We start from the raw sequence: 15,187 nt of genomic DNA on the forward strand, positions 1-15,187 counted from the left end.
GCGCACCTTTACTGTGAAAGAAATGGAAAACAATCTAGCATGCATCATCACATTTGAAAAGGAGGAGAGACCATTTTGGGATTAACATATCTCTGATGGAGAAGGGGGGAGAGGGGGAACCGGGAGAGAGATTGAATGGAGAAAAGGGGTAGAGAGGGGACAGGTAGAGGGGGATAGAGGAGAGAGGACGGAGAATCTCTATCACTGAACTCACATTGAAGGCAATGTGCTAAGCCAATCATAATGACTCTCACTTCAACTGCAACTTGATGTTATGTAAAGATAGACCAGTCATTTAGATGAAGCACATTTTAAGAGGATTCTTGACGGAGGTTGATCTGTAAAACTGTCATACATGGATGAATGATGGTGTCAAGGGAATTAGTCTCTTGTGACGCCTGTACGTGCGTGTGTGTACGTGCGTGGTTAAATGAATGTCCTGGCACTGTACCCTCCACATAACCACAGAACACTTGAGGCTGGGTGAATGAGAGGCAAAAACAAATGGTGTTGTTAGGGAGTGACCGTATCATATTGACCATGTCGGAGAGGATATGCGTAGAGAAGGACACGGGGACTCGTCCAGCACAGTGAAAGAGGTCTCTGATTCCAAGAGAACATGTCCTTATGAAACCAGCCTGATTCCGCGATTTAGCTTCTCTTGTGAAAGGAAGCGTGAGTGCAGTGGTCAGCCTGCTTGACCAGGCTAAAGAAAGGGGAGCAGCAGCACACGTCAATGACTTTGATGTTAAAATAAAACCGAAATACCCAAATAGATGTGTTGTAACATTGGGTATCAACTGATGGTAATGTGTGTAGCGTGTGCTAGCAAACCTCCGATTTCTAAGTGGAAGTGACCTTTGAGGACTTTTGTGATTCAATTGCACACCTTTCTCTTTCTAGCTCTCCCCTCTGTTTCTACGGTCTCTCTCGCTAACACTCTCTCCCTCCCTCAGTACCTCTCCCTCAGTACCTCTCCCTCATGTCTTTTCAGGCTGTAGTCCAGATGTTGTATGCCTGGTGTATGTTTTGTGAGGTTACTAAAATGGTCATGTCATGTGGATTACATATAGGAACCAGGTTACTGTGAGCCTAGTAACTGAATAACATTAGGCAATTTTCAGAATAATATGTTCGGGGGATGGGAGGTAGTTTGTCCTGTCAATGAAATGGTAAACGGCTTGTGAAGAGATTTGTATGGCTGCCCTGCTTTGTAGTTGTTTTGATAGTGTTTTTGGGTGTGGTGGGATTTTTGGTTACAGGGCAGTTGGGGATTGGGGATTGGTTGGTGGAATGTTATTTAAAGGTGCTGGTTGTGTGTTCGAATGGAAAAAGTGACATTCTCCGTTTCTCTCTTATCTATCCCCCTCTCTCTCTACCCTTCTGTCTGTTTCTGTCTCTCTATGTTTCTGTCTGTCTCTCTCCCTCCCTCTCTCCAGGTGGCCTGATGGCCCAAAAAGGAAGAGAAAGAACAGCACATGTTCGGTGAAGAGCATGTCTGGTAAGTTCACGTGCAAGCCATTGGCCACCATTCCTCAGTGAAGGACAAGTCGATGCTCATTTACAAATGGTTGTATCATGTAGCTGTTCTAAGCACTTACTCTCTAGCCACTCAGCCACATGCTTTTGATACCCTTCTATAAAGCTTTTGTTTTTATGAGGGGGGGGACAGCATTCCTAGGTGGTTAGGTGGTTAGTATTTATTTTCTCTACTTACTCCACATACCATATGGTTTATCTGCCAAATTGCTTTCAGTGTTTTAGACAAAGGGCATGCGTTTCAGGAGATGAATTGGAGAGACAACCATTTTAATTTAAGTAGATCGTTTGAAAAGAGGGGACTCCAAGTTAGAATTGTCAGGAATAAATATGTTTCAGCTGTGTAGTCTTGGCACCGCCATGCGGTAAATGTGGTTCTCTACTCTGAAGACTTTAGGTGGTGAGTGACTTTAGGATTTCCCCTGGAGTGATATTAGGTCAGAGTGGTGTGGGTGGGTAGATGTGTATATGGGAGTGTGTGTATACTGTACAGTTGAAGTCAGAAATGTACATACACTTAGGTTGGAGTGATTAAAATTAGTTTTTCAGCCACTCCACAAATTTCTTGTTAACAAACTAGTTTTGGCAAGTCGGTTAGGACATCTACTTTGTGCATGACACAAGTAATTTTTCCAACAATTGTTTACAGACAGATTATTTCACTTATAATTCGCTGTTATCACAATTCCAGTGTGTCAGAAGTTTACATACACTAAGTTGACTGTGCCTTTAAACAGCCTGGAAAATTCAAAGAATGGATGTCATGGCTTTAGAAGCTTCTGATAGGCTAATTTACATCATTTGAGTCAATTGGAGGTATACCTGTGGATGTATTTCAAGGCCTACCTTCAAACTCAGTGCCTCTTTGCTTGACATCATGGGACAGTCAAAAGAAATCAGCCAAGACCTCAGAAAAATAATTGTAGACCTCCACAAGTCTGGTTCATCCTTGGGAACAATTTCCAAACGCCTGAAGGTACCACGTTCATCTGTACAAACAATAGTACGCAAGTATAAACACCATGGGACCACGCAGCCTTTATACCGCTCAGGAAGGAGACGTGTTCTGATGAAGTGCAAATCAGTCCCAGAACAACAGCAAAGGACCTTGTGAAGATGCTGGAGGAAATGGGTACAAAAGTATCTATATCCACAGTAAAATGAGTCCTATATCGACATAACCTGAAAGGCCTCTCAGCAAGGAAGAAGCCACTGCTCCAAAACCGCCATAAAAATGCTAGACTACGGTTTGCAACTCCACATGGGGACGAAGATTGTACTTTTTGGAGAAATGTACTCTGGTCTGATGAAACAAAAATATAACCGTTTGGCCATAATGACCATCGTTATGTTTGGGGGAAAGGGGGGGGAAGCTTGCAAGCCGAAAAACACTGTTCCAACCGTGAAGCACGGGGGTGGCAGCATCATGTTGTGGGGGTGCTTTGCTGCAGGAGCGACTGGTGCACTTCACAAAATAGATGGCAGCAGGACAATTATGTGGATATATTGAAGCAACATCTCAAGACATCAATCAGGAAGTTAAAGCTTAGTAGCAAATGGGTCTTCCAAATGGACAATGACCCCAAGCATACTTCCAAAGTTGTGGCAAATGGCTTAAGGACAACAAAGTCAAGGTATTGGAGTGGCCATCACAAAGCCCTGACCTCAATCCTATAGAAAATTTGTGGGCAGAACTGAAAAAGCTTGTGCGAGCAAGGAGGCCTACGAACCTGACTCAGTTACACCAGCTCTGTCAGGAGGAATGGGCCAAAATTCACCCAACTTATTACCCAAAACTTTTGACCCAAGTTAAACAATTTAAAGGCAATGCTACCAAATACTGAGTGTATGTCAATTTCTGACCCACTGGGAATGTGATGAAAGAAATAATAGCTGAAATAAATCATTCTCTCTATTATTCTGACATTTCACATTCTTAAAATAAAGTGGTGATCCTAACTGACCTAAGACAAGGACTTTTTACTAGTATTAAATGTCAGGAATTGTGAAAAACAGAGTTTAAATGTATTTGGCTAAGGTGTATGTAAACTTCCGACTTCAACTGTGTGTGTGCCCACACAGGAAACACACAGACCTAATCAAACACACGCATACACACTTCTACTGTATATGTGCTTTTGTTGCTCCTGTGTTAACACTTCTCTTCTCCTTCTCTTCTTCCTTGCTCTCTCCTCCTTCTCTACTCTCTCCTCCTTCTCTTCCTCCTCGTGTACTCCCTCTTCCTCCCTCCTCTTCATCCTCTTAATTTCTCCTCCACTTTGTCTTTCCTCCTCCTTTGCTTCCCCTCTCCTGATCTCCCTCTACCTCCTCTACTCCCTCTTCCTCTACTCCCTTTTCCTTTCTCCTCCACTTCCTCTCTCCTCCTCCTCTCCATCTCTCCCTCAGCACTGAGCCTCTCTGTCCAAGGATACATCCCCAGCTACTTGGAGAAGGATGAGCCGTGTGTGGTATGTGGAGACAAGGCCACCGGCTACCATTACCGCTGCATCACCTGCGAGGGCTGCAAGGTGAGAGACATGGCCCATGACTGGCCTGTAGGACTTCAAGGACTGGTTTGGTCAAATTTTATATGACCTAGGCATTCCACAGTAACTACTAGGGAGTAACCTGATTTTCCTTTGTATATGCATTAATTGAGTTCGTGTTATTTTTGATTTAACTATCGAGAATTATTGCAAAATTATTGACATATTATACTAGTGACATTTAAAAAAAAATTATACAATTGTGTCCAAATAGCATATATTGTCACCCTTGCACTTTTCTTAAAGAAAAAAGGTTCCCTATTTCTTCTAAAATTGTTCTCCACACATGGGATTTTCAACATTGCAGAACCAGTTGTATTTTTGTAAACTTAGTCCCTAAGCTAAAAAACTAGCAACGTGGTTGATACAACGTCATTATGTTGATAACGTACTTTGAAATAACGAAGTTGATGCAACCAATGTCCACAGGGTTTCTTCAGGCGCACTATCCAGAAGAACCTTCACCCGGCTTACTCCTGTAAGTACGATGGCTGCTGCATCATCGACAAGATCACAAGGAACCAGTGCCAACTGTGTCGCTTCAGGAAATGCATTGCAGTTGGCATGGCCATGGACCGTGAGTGACACACACACACTCCATGAGTGTCAATCACACCTACCTTCTCACTGCTTTACACTCCCATTACCTCTACATTTAGTACTGAAATACAGTAGGTTCACAAAACAACTCTGTTTGTGTCCTTAGTGGTGCTGGACGACTCTAAGCGGGTAGCCAAGCGGCGTCTGATTGAGGAGAACAGGGAGAAGAGGAAGAAGGACGAGATTGTGAAGACCCTGCAGACGCGTCCGGAGCCCGACAGCTCGGAGTGGGAGCTGATTCACCATGTGACAGAGGCCCACCGCCACACCAACGCGCAGGGCTCCCACTGGAAACAGAAACGCAAGTTCCTGGTGAGATGCTAGGCTAATCTAAAGTTGGCTAGGCTAGTGCTAAGTGAGACTAAGTTATTGCCAGGCAACCAGGCAAATTCAGCTCAGTATGAAGAGTTTTATTGTTGAAAGTAAAGTTGATGTGGATCTGCTCAGAATGGATTGATCCAGTGCATATCTGAGGTGTTGATAACCACAGCCTTGAAAACTCACTCACTCACTCACTCAGTCGGTACATCACCTCATTCACTCACTCAGTCGGTACATCACCTCATTCACTCACTCAGTCGGTACATCACCTCATTCACTCACTCAGTCGGTACATCACCTCATTCACTCAGTCGGTACATCACCTCATTCACTCAGTCGGTACATCACCTCATTCACTCAGTCAGTCGGTACATCACCTCATTCACTCACTCAGTCGGTACATCACCTCATTCACTCAGTCAGTCGGTACATCACCTCATTCACTCACTCAGTCGGTAACTCAGTCGGTACCTCACCTCACTCAGTCGGTAACTCACCTCACTCAGTCGGTAACTCACCTCACTCAGTCGGTAACTCACCTCACTCAGTCGGTAACTCACCTCACTCAGTCGGTAACTCACCTCACTCAGTCGGTAACTCACCTCACTCAGTCGGTAACTCACCTCACTCAGTCGGTAACTCACCTCACTCAGTCGGTACCTCACCTCACTCAGTCGGTACCTCACCTCACTCAGTCGGTACCTCACCTCACTCAGTCGGTACCTCACCTCACTCAGTCGGTACCTCACCTCACTCAGTCGGTACCTCACCTCACTCAGTCGGTACCTCACCTCACTCAGTCGGTACCTCACCTCACTCAGTCGGTACCTCACCTCACTCAGTCGGTACCTCCTCACTCAGTCGGTACCTCACCTCACTCAGTCGGTACCTCACCTCACTCAGTCGGTACCTCACCTCACTCAGTCGGTACCTCACCTCACTCAGTCGGTACCTCACCTCACTCAGTCGGTACCTCACCTCAACTCAGTCGGTACCTCACCTCAACTCAGTCGGTACCTCACCTCAACTCAGTCGGTACCTCGCCTCAACTCAGTCGGTACCTCACCTCAACTCAGTCGGTACCTCACCTCAACTCAGTCGGTACCTCACCTCAACTCAGTCGGTACCTCACCTCAACTCAGTCGGTACCTCACCTCAACTCAGTCGGTACCTCACCTCAACTCAGTCGGTACCTCACCTCAACTCAGTCGGTACCTCACCTCAACTCAGTCGGTACCTCGCCTCAACTCAGTCGGTACCTCGCCTCAACTCAGTCGGTACCTCGCCTCAACTCAGTCGGTACCTCGCCTCAACTCAGTCGGTACCTCGCCTCAACTCAGTCGGTACCTCGCCTCAACTCAGTCGGTACCTCGCCTCAACTCAGTCGGTACCTCGCCTCAACTCAGTCGGTACCTCACTCAGTCGGTACCTCACTCAGTCGGTACCTCACTCAGTCGGTACCTCACTCAGTCGGTACCTCACCTCACTCAGTCGGTACCTCACCTCACTCAGTCGGTACCTCACCTCACTCAGTCGGTACCTCACCTCACTCAGTCGGTACCTCACCTCAACTCAGTCGGTACCTCACCTCAACTCAGTCGGTACCTCACCTCAACTCAGTCGGTACCTCACCTCAACTCAGTCGGTACCTCACTCAGTCGGTACCTCACCTCACTCAGTCGGTACCTCACCTCACTCAGTCGGTACCTCACCTCAACTCAGTCGGTACCTCACCTCAACTCAGTCGGTACCTCACCTCAACTCAGTCGGTACCTCAACTCAACTCAGTCGGTACCTCACTCAGTCGGTACCTCACTCAGTCGGTACCTCACTCAGTCGGTACCTCACTCAGTCGGTACCTCACTCAGTCGGTACCTCACTCAGTCGGTACCTCACTCAGTCGGTACCTCACCTCACTCAGTCGGTACCTCACCTCACTCAGTCGGTACCTCACCTCAACTCAGTCGGTACCTCACCTCAACTCAGTCGGTACCTCACCTCAACTCAGTCGGTACCTCACCTCACTCAGTCGGTACCTCACTCAGTCGGTACCTCACTCAGTCGGTACCTCACCTCACTCAGTCGGTACCTCACTCAGTCGGTACCTCACCTCAGTCGGTACCTCACCTCAACTCAGTCGGTACCTCACCTCAACTCAGTCGGTACCTCACCTCAACTCAGTCGGTACCTCACCTCAACTCAGTCGGTACCTCACCTCAACTCAGTCGGTACCTCACCTCAACTCAGTCGGTACCTCACCTCAACTCAGTCGGTACCTCACCTCAACTCAGTCGGTACCTCACCTCAACTCAGTCGGTACCTCACCTCAACTCAGTCGGTACCTCACCTCAACTCAGTCGGTACCTCACCTCAACTCAGTCGGTACCTCACCTCACTCAGTCGGTACCTCACCTCACTCAGTCGGTACCTCACCTCACCTCACTCAGTCGGTACCTCACCTCAACTCAGTCGGTAACTCACCTCAACTCACTCACTCAATCGGTACTAGAGGTCTATCGATTATGATTTTTCAACGCCGATACCGATTATTGGAGGACCAAAAAAAGCCGATACCGATTAATCGGACGATTATGTTTTTACATTTATTTTAATAATGACAATTACAACAATACTGAATGAACACTTTTCTTTTACCTTAATATAATACATCAATAAAATCAATTTAGCCTCAAATAAATAATGAAACATGTTCAATTTGGTTTAAATATTGCAAAAACAAAGTGTTGGAGAAGAAAGTAAAGGTGCAATATGTGCCATGTAAAAAAGCTAACGTTTAAGTTCCTTGCTCAGAACATGAGAACATATGAAAGCTGGTGGTTCCTTTTTACATGAGTCTTCAATATTCCCAGGTAAGAAGTTTTAGGTTGTAGTTATTATAGGAATTATAGGACTATTTCTCTCTCTACGATTTGTATTTCATATACCTTTGACTATTGGATGTTCTTATAGGCACTTTAGTATTGCCAGTGTAACAGTATAGCTTCCGTCCCTCTCCTCGCCCCTACCTGGGCTCGAACCAGGAACACATCGACAACAGCCACCCTCGAAGCATCGTTACCCATCGCTCCACAAAAGACGCGGCCTTTGCAGAGCAAGGGGAACAACTACTCCAAGTCTGAGCGAGTGACGTCACCGATTGAAACACTATTAGCGCGCACCCCGCTAACTAGCTAGCCATTTCACATCAATTACACCAGCCTAATCTCGGGAGTTGATAGGCTTGAAGTCATAAACAGCTCAATGCTTGAAGCACAGCAAAGAGCTGCTGGCAAACGCACTAAAGTGCTGTTTGAATGAATGCTTACGAGCCCGCGGCTGCCGACCATCGCTCAGTTAGACTGCTCTATCAAATATCAAATCATAGACTTAATTATAACATAACACACAGAAATACGAGCTTTTGGTCATTGATATGGTCGAATCCGGAAACTATCATTTCGAAAACAAAACGTTTATTCTTTCAGTGAAATACGGAACCGTTCCGTATTTTATTTAACAGGTAGCATCCCTAAGTCTAAATATTACTGTTACATTGTACAACCTTCAATGTTATGTCATAATTATGTACAATTCTGGCAAATTAATTACGGTCTTTGTTAGGAATAGATGGACTTCACACAGTTCGCAACGAGCCAGGCAGCCCAAACTGCTGCATATACCCTGACTGCTTGCACGGAACGCAAGAGAAGTGACACAATTTCCCTAATTATAAGAAATTCATGTTAGCAGGCAATATTAACTAAATATGCAGGTTTAAAAATATATACTTGTGTACTGATTTTAAAGAAAGGCATTGATGTTTATGGTTAGGTTTGGTGCAACGACAGTGCTAAATCATCACCCGTTTGGCGAAGTAGGCGGTGATTCGATGAGAAATTAACAGTCACCGCATCGATTATATGCAACGCAGGACACGCTAGATAAACTAGTAATATCATCAACCATGTGTAGTTAACTAGTGATTATGTTAAGATTGATTGTTTTTTATAAGTTTAATGCTAGCTAGCAACTTACCTTGGCTTCTTGCTGCCCTCGCGTAACAGGTAGTCAGCCTGCCATGCAGTCTCCTCGTGGAGTGCAATGTAAGGCAGGTGGTTAGAGCGCTGGACTAGTAACCGGAAGGTTGCAAAAACGAATCCCCGAGCTGACAAGGTAAAAATCTGTCGTTCTGCCCCTAAACAAGGCAGTTAACCCACCGTTCCTAGGCCGTCATTGAAAATAAGAATGTTCTTAACTGACTTACCTAGTTAAATAATGGTGTAAAAAAAAAAAAACATCTGATTAATCAGTCGACCTCTACTCGGTACATCAACTCATTCACTCGCTCGGTACATCAACTCATTCACTCGCTCGGTACATCAACTCATTCACTCGCTCGGTACATCAACTCATTCACTCGCTCGGTACATCAACTCATTCACTCGCTCGGTACATCAACTCATTCGCTCGCTCGGTACATCAACTCATTCACTCGCTCGCTCGGTACATCAACTCATTCACTCGCTCGCTCGGTACATCAACTCATTCACTCGCTCGCTCGGTACATCAACTCATTCACTCGCTCGCTCGGTACATCAACTCATTCACTCGCTCGCTCGGTACATCAACTCATTCACTCGCTCGCTCGGTACATCATCTCACTCGCTCGCTCGGTACATCATCTCACTCACTCGCTCGGTACATCATCTCACTCACTCGCTCGGTACATCATCTCACTCACTCGCTCGGTACATCATCTCACTCACTCGCTCGGTACATCATCTCACTCACTCGCTCGGTACATCATCTCACTCACTCGCTCGGTACATCATCTCACTCACTCGCTCGGTACATCATCTCACTCACTCGCTCGGTACATCATCTCACTCACTCGCTCGGTACATCATCTCACTCACTCGCTCGGTACATCATCTCACTCACTCGCTCGCTCGGTACATCATCTCACTCGCTCGCTCGGTACATCATCTCACTCACTCGCTCGGTACATCATCTCACTCACTCGCTCGGTACATCATCTCACTCACTCGCTCGGTACATCATCTCACTCACTCGCTCGGTACATCATCTCACTCACTCGCTCGGTACATCATCTCACTCACTCGCTCGGTACATCATCTCACTCACTCGCTCGGTACATCATCTCACTCACTCGCTCGGTACATCATCTCACTCACTCACTCGCTCGGTACATCAACTCACTCACTCACTCACTCGCTCGATACATTACATTTACATTTAAGTCATTTAGCAGACGCTCTTATCCAGAGCGACTTACAAGTTGATACATCAACTCACTCACTCACTCACTCGCTCGATACATCAACTCACTCACTCACTCGCTCGACACATCAATTCACTCACTCACTCGCTCGGTACATCAACACATTCACTCCCTCGCTCGATACATCAACTCACTCACTCACTCGCTCGATACATCAACTCACTCACTCACTCGCTCGATACATCAACTCACTCACTCACTCGCTCGATACATCAACACATTCACTCCCTCGCTCGATACATCAACACATTCACTCCCTCGCTCGATACATCAACTCACTCACTCACTCGCTCGATACATCAACTCACTCACTCACTCGACACATCAATTCACTCACTCACTCGCTCGGTACATCAACACATTCACTCCCTCGCTCGATACATCAACTCACTCACTCACTCACTCGCTCGATACATCAACTCACTCACTCACTCGCTCGATACATCAACTCACTCACTCACTCGCTCGATACATCAACACATTCACTCCCTCGCTCGATACATCAACACATTCACTCCCTCGCTCGATACATCAACTCACTCACTCACTCGCTCGATACATTACATTTACATTTAAGTCATTTAGCAGACGCTCTTATCCAGAGCGACTTACAAGTTGATACATCAACTCACTCACTCACTCACTCGCTCGATACATCAACTCACTCACTCACTCGCTCGACACATCAATTCACTCACTCGCTCGGTACATCAACACATTCACTCCCTCGCTCGATACATCAACTCACTCACTCGCTCGATACATCAACTCACTCACTCACTCGCTCGATACATCAACTCACTCACTCACTCGCTCGATACATCAACTCACTCACTCACTCGCTCGATACATCAACTCACTCACTCACTCGCTCGATACATCAACTCACTCACTCACTCGCTCGGTACATCAACTCACTCACTCACTCGCTCGGTACATCAACACATTCACTCACTCGCTCGGTACATCAACACATTCACTCACTCGCTCGGTACATCAACACACTCACCCACTCGCTCGGTACATCAACACACTCACCCACTCGCTCGGTACATCAACACACTCACCCACTCACTCACTCGGTACATCAACACACTCACCCACTCACTCACTCGGTACATCAACACACTCACTCACTCGGTACATCAACACACTCACTCACTCGGTACATCAACTCACTCACTCACTCTTTCACTCACTCGGTACATCAACTCACTCACTCACTCTTTCACTCACTCGGTACATCAACACACTCACTCACTCTCTCACTCACTCGGTACATCAACACACTCACTCACTCTCTCACTCACTCGGTACATCAACACACTCACTCACTCTCTCACTCACTCGGTACATCAACACACTCACTCACTCTCTCACTCACTCGGTACATCAACACACTCACTCACTCACTCGGTACATCAACACACTCACTCACTCACTCGGTACATCAACACACTCACTCACTCACTCATTCACTCACTCGGTACATCACCTCAACCACACGGACACACACACACACAGACATAACAGGCTGCACTTATGAATACATACAGTACCTGTCAAAAGTTTAGACACACCTACTCATTCCAGGGTTTTTCTTTATTTTTACTATTTTCTACATATGTAGAATAATAGTGGAGACATCAAAACTATGAAATAATACATGGAATCATGCAGTCACCAAAAAAGTGTTAAACAAATCTAAATATGTTTGAGATTTAAGGTTCTTCATAGTAGCCACCCTTTGCCTTGATGACAGCTTTGCACACTCTTGGCTTTGATTGAGCCAGTCAGTTGTGTTGTGACATGGTAGGGGTGGTATACAGAATATAGCCATATTTGGTAAAAGACCATGTCCATATTGAAAAGAACCGCTCAAATAAGCAAATAGAAACAACAGTCAGTCAATGCGGGAAATTTCAAGAACTTTGAAAGTTTCTTCAAGTGCAGTCGCAAAAACCATCAGGCACTATGATGAAACTAGCTCCCATGAAGACCGCCACAGGAAAGGAAGACCCAGAGTTACCTCTGCTGCAGAGGATAAGTTCATTGGAGTTACCAGCCTCAGAAATTGCAGCCCAAATAAATGCTTCAGAGTTCAAGTACCAGACACATCTCAACATCAACTGTTCAGAGGAGACTGCGTCAATCAGGCCTTCGTGGTCAAAGTTCTGCAAAGAAACCACTACTAAAGGACACCAATAAGAAGAAGAGACTGGCTTGGGCCAAGAAACACGAGCAATGGATATTAGACCGGTGGAAATCTGTCATTTGGTCTGAGATTTTTGCTTCCAACCGCCGCTTCCAACCGCCGTGTCTTTGTGAGAAGCAGACTAGGTGAACGGATGATCTCTGCATGTGTGGTTCCCACCGTGAAGCATGGAGGAGGAGGTGTGATGGTGTGGGAGTTCTTTGCTGTTGACACGGTCTGTGATTTATTTAGAATTCAAGGCACACTTAACCAGCATGGCTACCACAGCATTCTGCAGCGATATGCCATCCCATCTGGTTTGGGCCTAAGAGGGAATATAATTTGTTTTTCAACAGGACAATGACCCAACATACCTCCAGGCTGTGTAAGGGCTATTCGAGCAAGAAAGAGAGTGATGGAGTGCTGCATCAGATGACCTGGCCTCCACAATCAACCGACCTCAACCCAATTGAGATGGTTTGGGATGAGTTGGAATGCAGAGTGAAGGAAAAGCAGCCAACAAGTGCTCAGCAAATGTGGGAACTCCTTAAAGACTGTTGGAAAAGTATTCCAGGTGAAGCTGTTTGAGAGAATGCCAAGAGTGTGCAAAGCTGTCATCAAGGCAAAGGGTGGCTACTTTGAAGAATCTCAAATATAAAATATATTTTGATTTGTTTAACACCTTTTTTGGTTACTACATGAATCCATGTGTTATTTCATAGTTTTGATGTCTTCACTATTATTCTACAATGTAGAAAATAGTAAAAAATTAAGAAAACCCCTGAATGAGTAGGTGTGTTCATACTTTTGACTGGTACTGTATATTTGAAAATACAGGTATTGGAATGTATTTGGAAATACACTTGGAAAGTATTGACATGTATTTGAAAGTACTCATATACATTTATTTTCAAGTACAAATATTTAAATAATCCATGCATTTGAACCCAGGTCTGTTTGGTCCTAAGGTTTTTTGAAAAAATGTATTTGGAAACAAGTATTTAAAAAATATTTTAAATTATTTCCTATAAATAGCTTACTAATTGAAAATAGTTTCAAATACTTCAAATAGAAGTAGTTTATTTCTGCCACATTATTTGAAAATACTCAAATGCACAGAAAATAAGTATATAAATACAAAATACTTAAATGCGCATACATTTGAACCCAGGTCTGGTGAGTGGATGTGGATGTTGGTTGATCTGATTGTTTGCCTGGTGGGACTATTCATTAGACGCTATCTTTGTGTCCCCAGCCTGAGGACATAGGTCAGTCCCCCGTGGCTCCCACCCCGGATGGAGACAAGGTAGACCTGGAGGCCTTCAGCGAGTTCACCAAGATCATCACCCCTGCCATCACACGCGTCGTCGACTTTGCCAAAAAACTGCCCATGTTCTCAGAGGTGGGTTTAAAGCACTGTGCATTTGTGTGTGTGAGTTCCTGTGTGTCTCTGTCCTGTGTCCTCATTTGTCCCTGTGAGTCTCTAATGGGGCTCATCAACACACACTTGACTGTGCTTACCTCCTCTTTCTCCTCCTTCAGCAGAACTGTTTGTCATGGTGTCTGTCTGTTCGTTCCTGCGTGCGTGCTTGTGTTGTACTGTATATTCACCACTGCCTCCTGCAATATGACTCAATCTGCTCTATAATGAGGACATAATGCTGCTGTTTCACACTCACATACACCCTCTCTCACTCACTCACTCACTCACTCACAGAGAGTACTCAGACTAGGGTGCACAGAACTCACCTTCATCCACGGTCCCCGACAGACAGTCCCGAAAGATTGTGATTCACCAGTTATGTAATCTGTAGCTGGATTATCATTATAAATAAACATCAACGCAGTCTCACTGGCCAGCAGAGGAATAATGTAGCTAACTGTTGTGGTAGCTGCTAGAATTACTGGATATTTGGTAACATGATCTTTCAGTTTGTTCCCAGGCTATGTGTGTATAATGTACATATGCCCTATAGTTGCCTTGTGAGTACTGCAGTGTGTGTGTCTGTATATCTGTGTGTGTGTGTCTTGACCTTTAGTGCTGACTATAGGTTTCCTCTCAGTCCCCTCACTGCCATGGGATGACCTCATTGTGTTTATTTGTTGTACACTCTTAACAGTCTCCCTCTCCTCTCCTCCCTCCAGCTGCCTTGTGAGGACCAGATCATCCTATTGAAAGGCTGCTGTATGGAGATCATGTCGCTGCGTGCCGCCGTGCGCTACGACCCAGAGAGCGAGACGCTGACCCTGAGCGGCGAGATGGCGGTGAAGAGGGAGCAGCTGAAGAATGGCGGGCTGGGCGTGGTGTCGGACGCCATCTTTGATTTGGGCAAGAGTCTGGCACAGTTTAACCTGGACGACTCGGAGGTGGCCCTGCTGCAGGCTGTGCTCCTCATGAGCTCAGGTGAGGAGCCAGGAGGCTGTGGAAAGGTTATAACAACTCTATGGGCAGACATAATATCTTAATGAACAGACATAGCAGCTCTATGAACAAACAAAACAGTCAATCAATGGAAGGACATCAGGATCATAACCACTTTAAGAACAGACATAACATCTTTATGAACAAAGAACAGCTGTATGAACACACTGAAGGTCTCCCTATGTTGGTTAAATTTTATGAACAAGCTTCAATATCTACCATTTCTCTAGTATTATTATTGGTCTTTAAAGGTATGTATTTGT

At 45.5% G+C, this 15,187-nt stretch overlaps 1 protein-coding gene across 3 annotated transcripts in view; it reads left to right on the forward strand.

Moving 5' to 3' along the window:
* The window catches only part of LOC139581451 (thyroid hormone receptor alpha), a 134,073-nt gene that overhangs the window by 92,813 nt on the left and 26,073 nt on the right, over positions 1-15,187 (forward strand). For all 3 annotated transcript variants that reach the window (XM_071411232.1, XM_071411249.1, XM_071411241.1), the window contains 6 exons: positions 1,440-1,501; positions 3,946-4,067; positions 4,515-4,662; positions 4,792-4,997; positions 13,758-13,904; positions 14,648-14,906. In XM_071411232.1, coding sequence (XP_071267333.1) covers positions 1,440-1,501; positions 3,946-4,067; positions 4,515-4,662; positions 4,792-4,997; positions 13,758-13,904; positions 14,648-14,906 — 944 coding nt within the window. The remainder of the gene's footprint in view (positions 1-1,439; positions 1,502-3,945; positions 4,068-4,514; positions 4,663-4,791; positions 4,998-13,757; positions 13,905-14,647; positions 14,907-15,187) is intronic.

The sequence above is a fragment of the Salvelinus alpinus genome, chromosome 1 (assembly GCF_045679555.1).
Source record: "Salvelinus alpinus chromosome 1, SLU_Salpinus.1, whole genome shotgun sequence".
Lineage (NCBI taxonomy): Eukaryota > Metazoa > Chordata > Actinopteri > Salmoniformes > Salmonidae > Salvelinus > Salvelinus alpinus.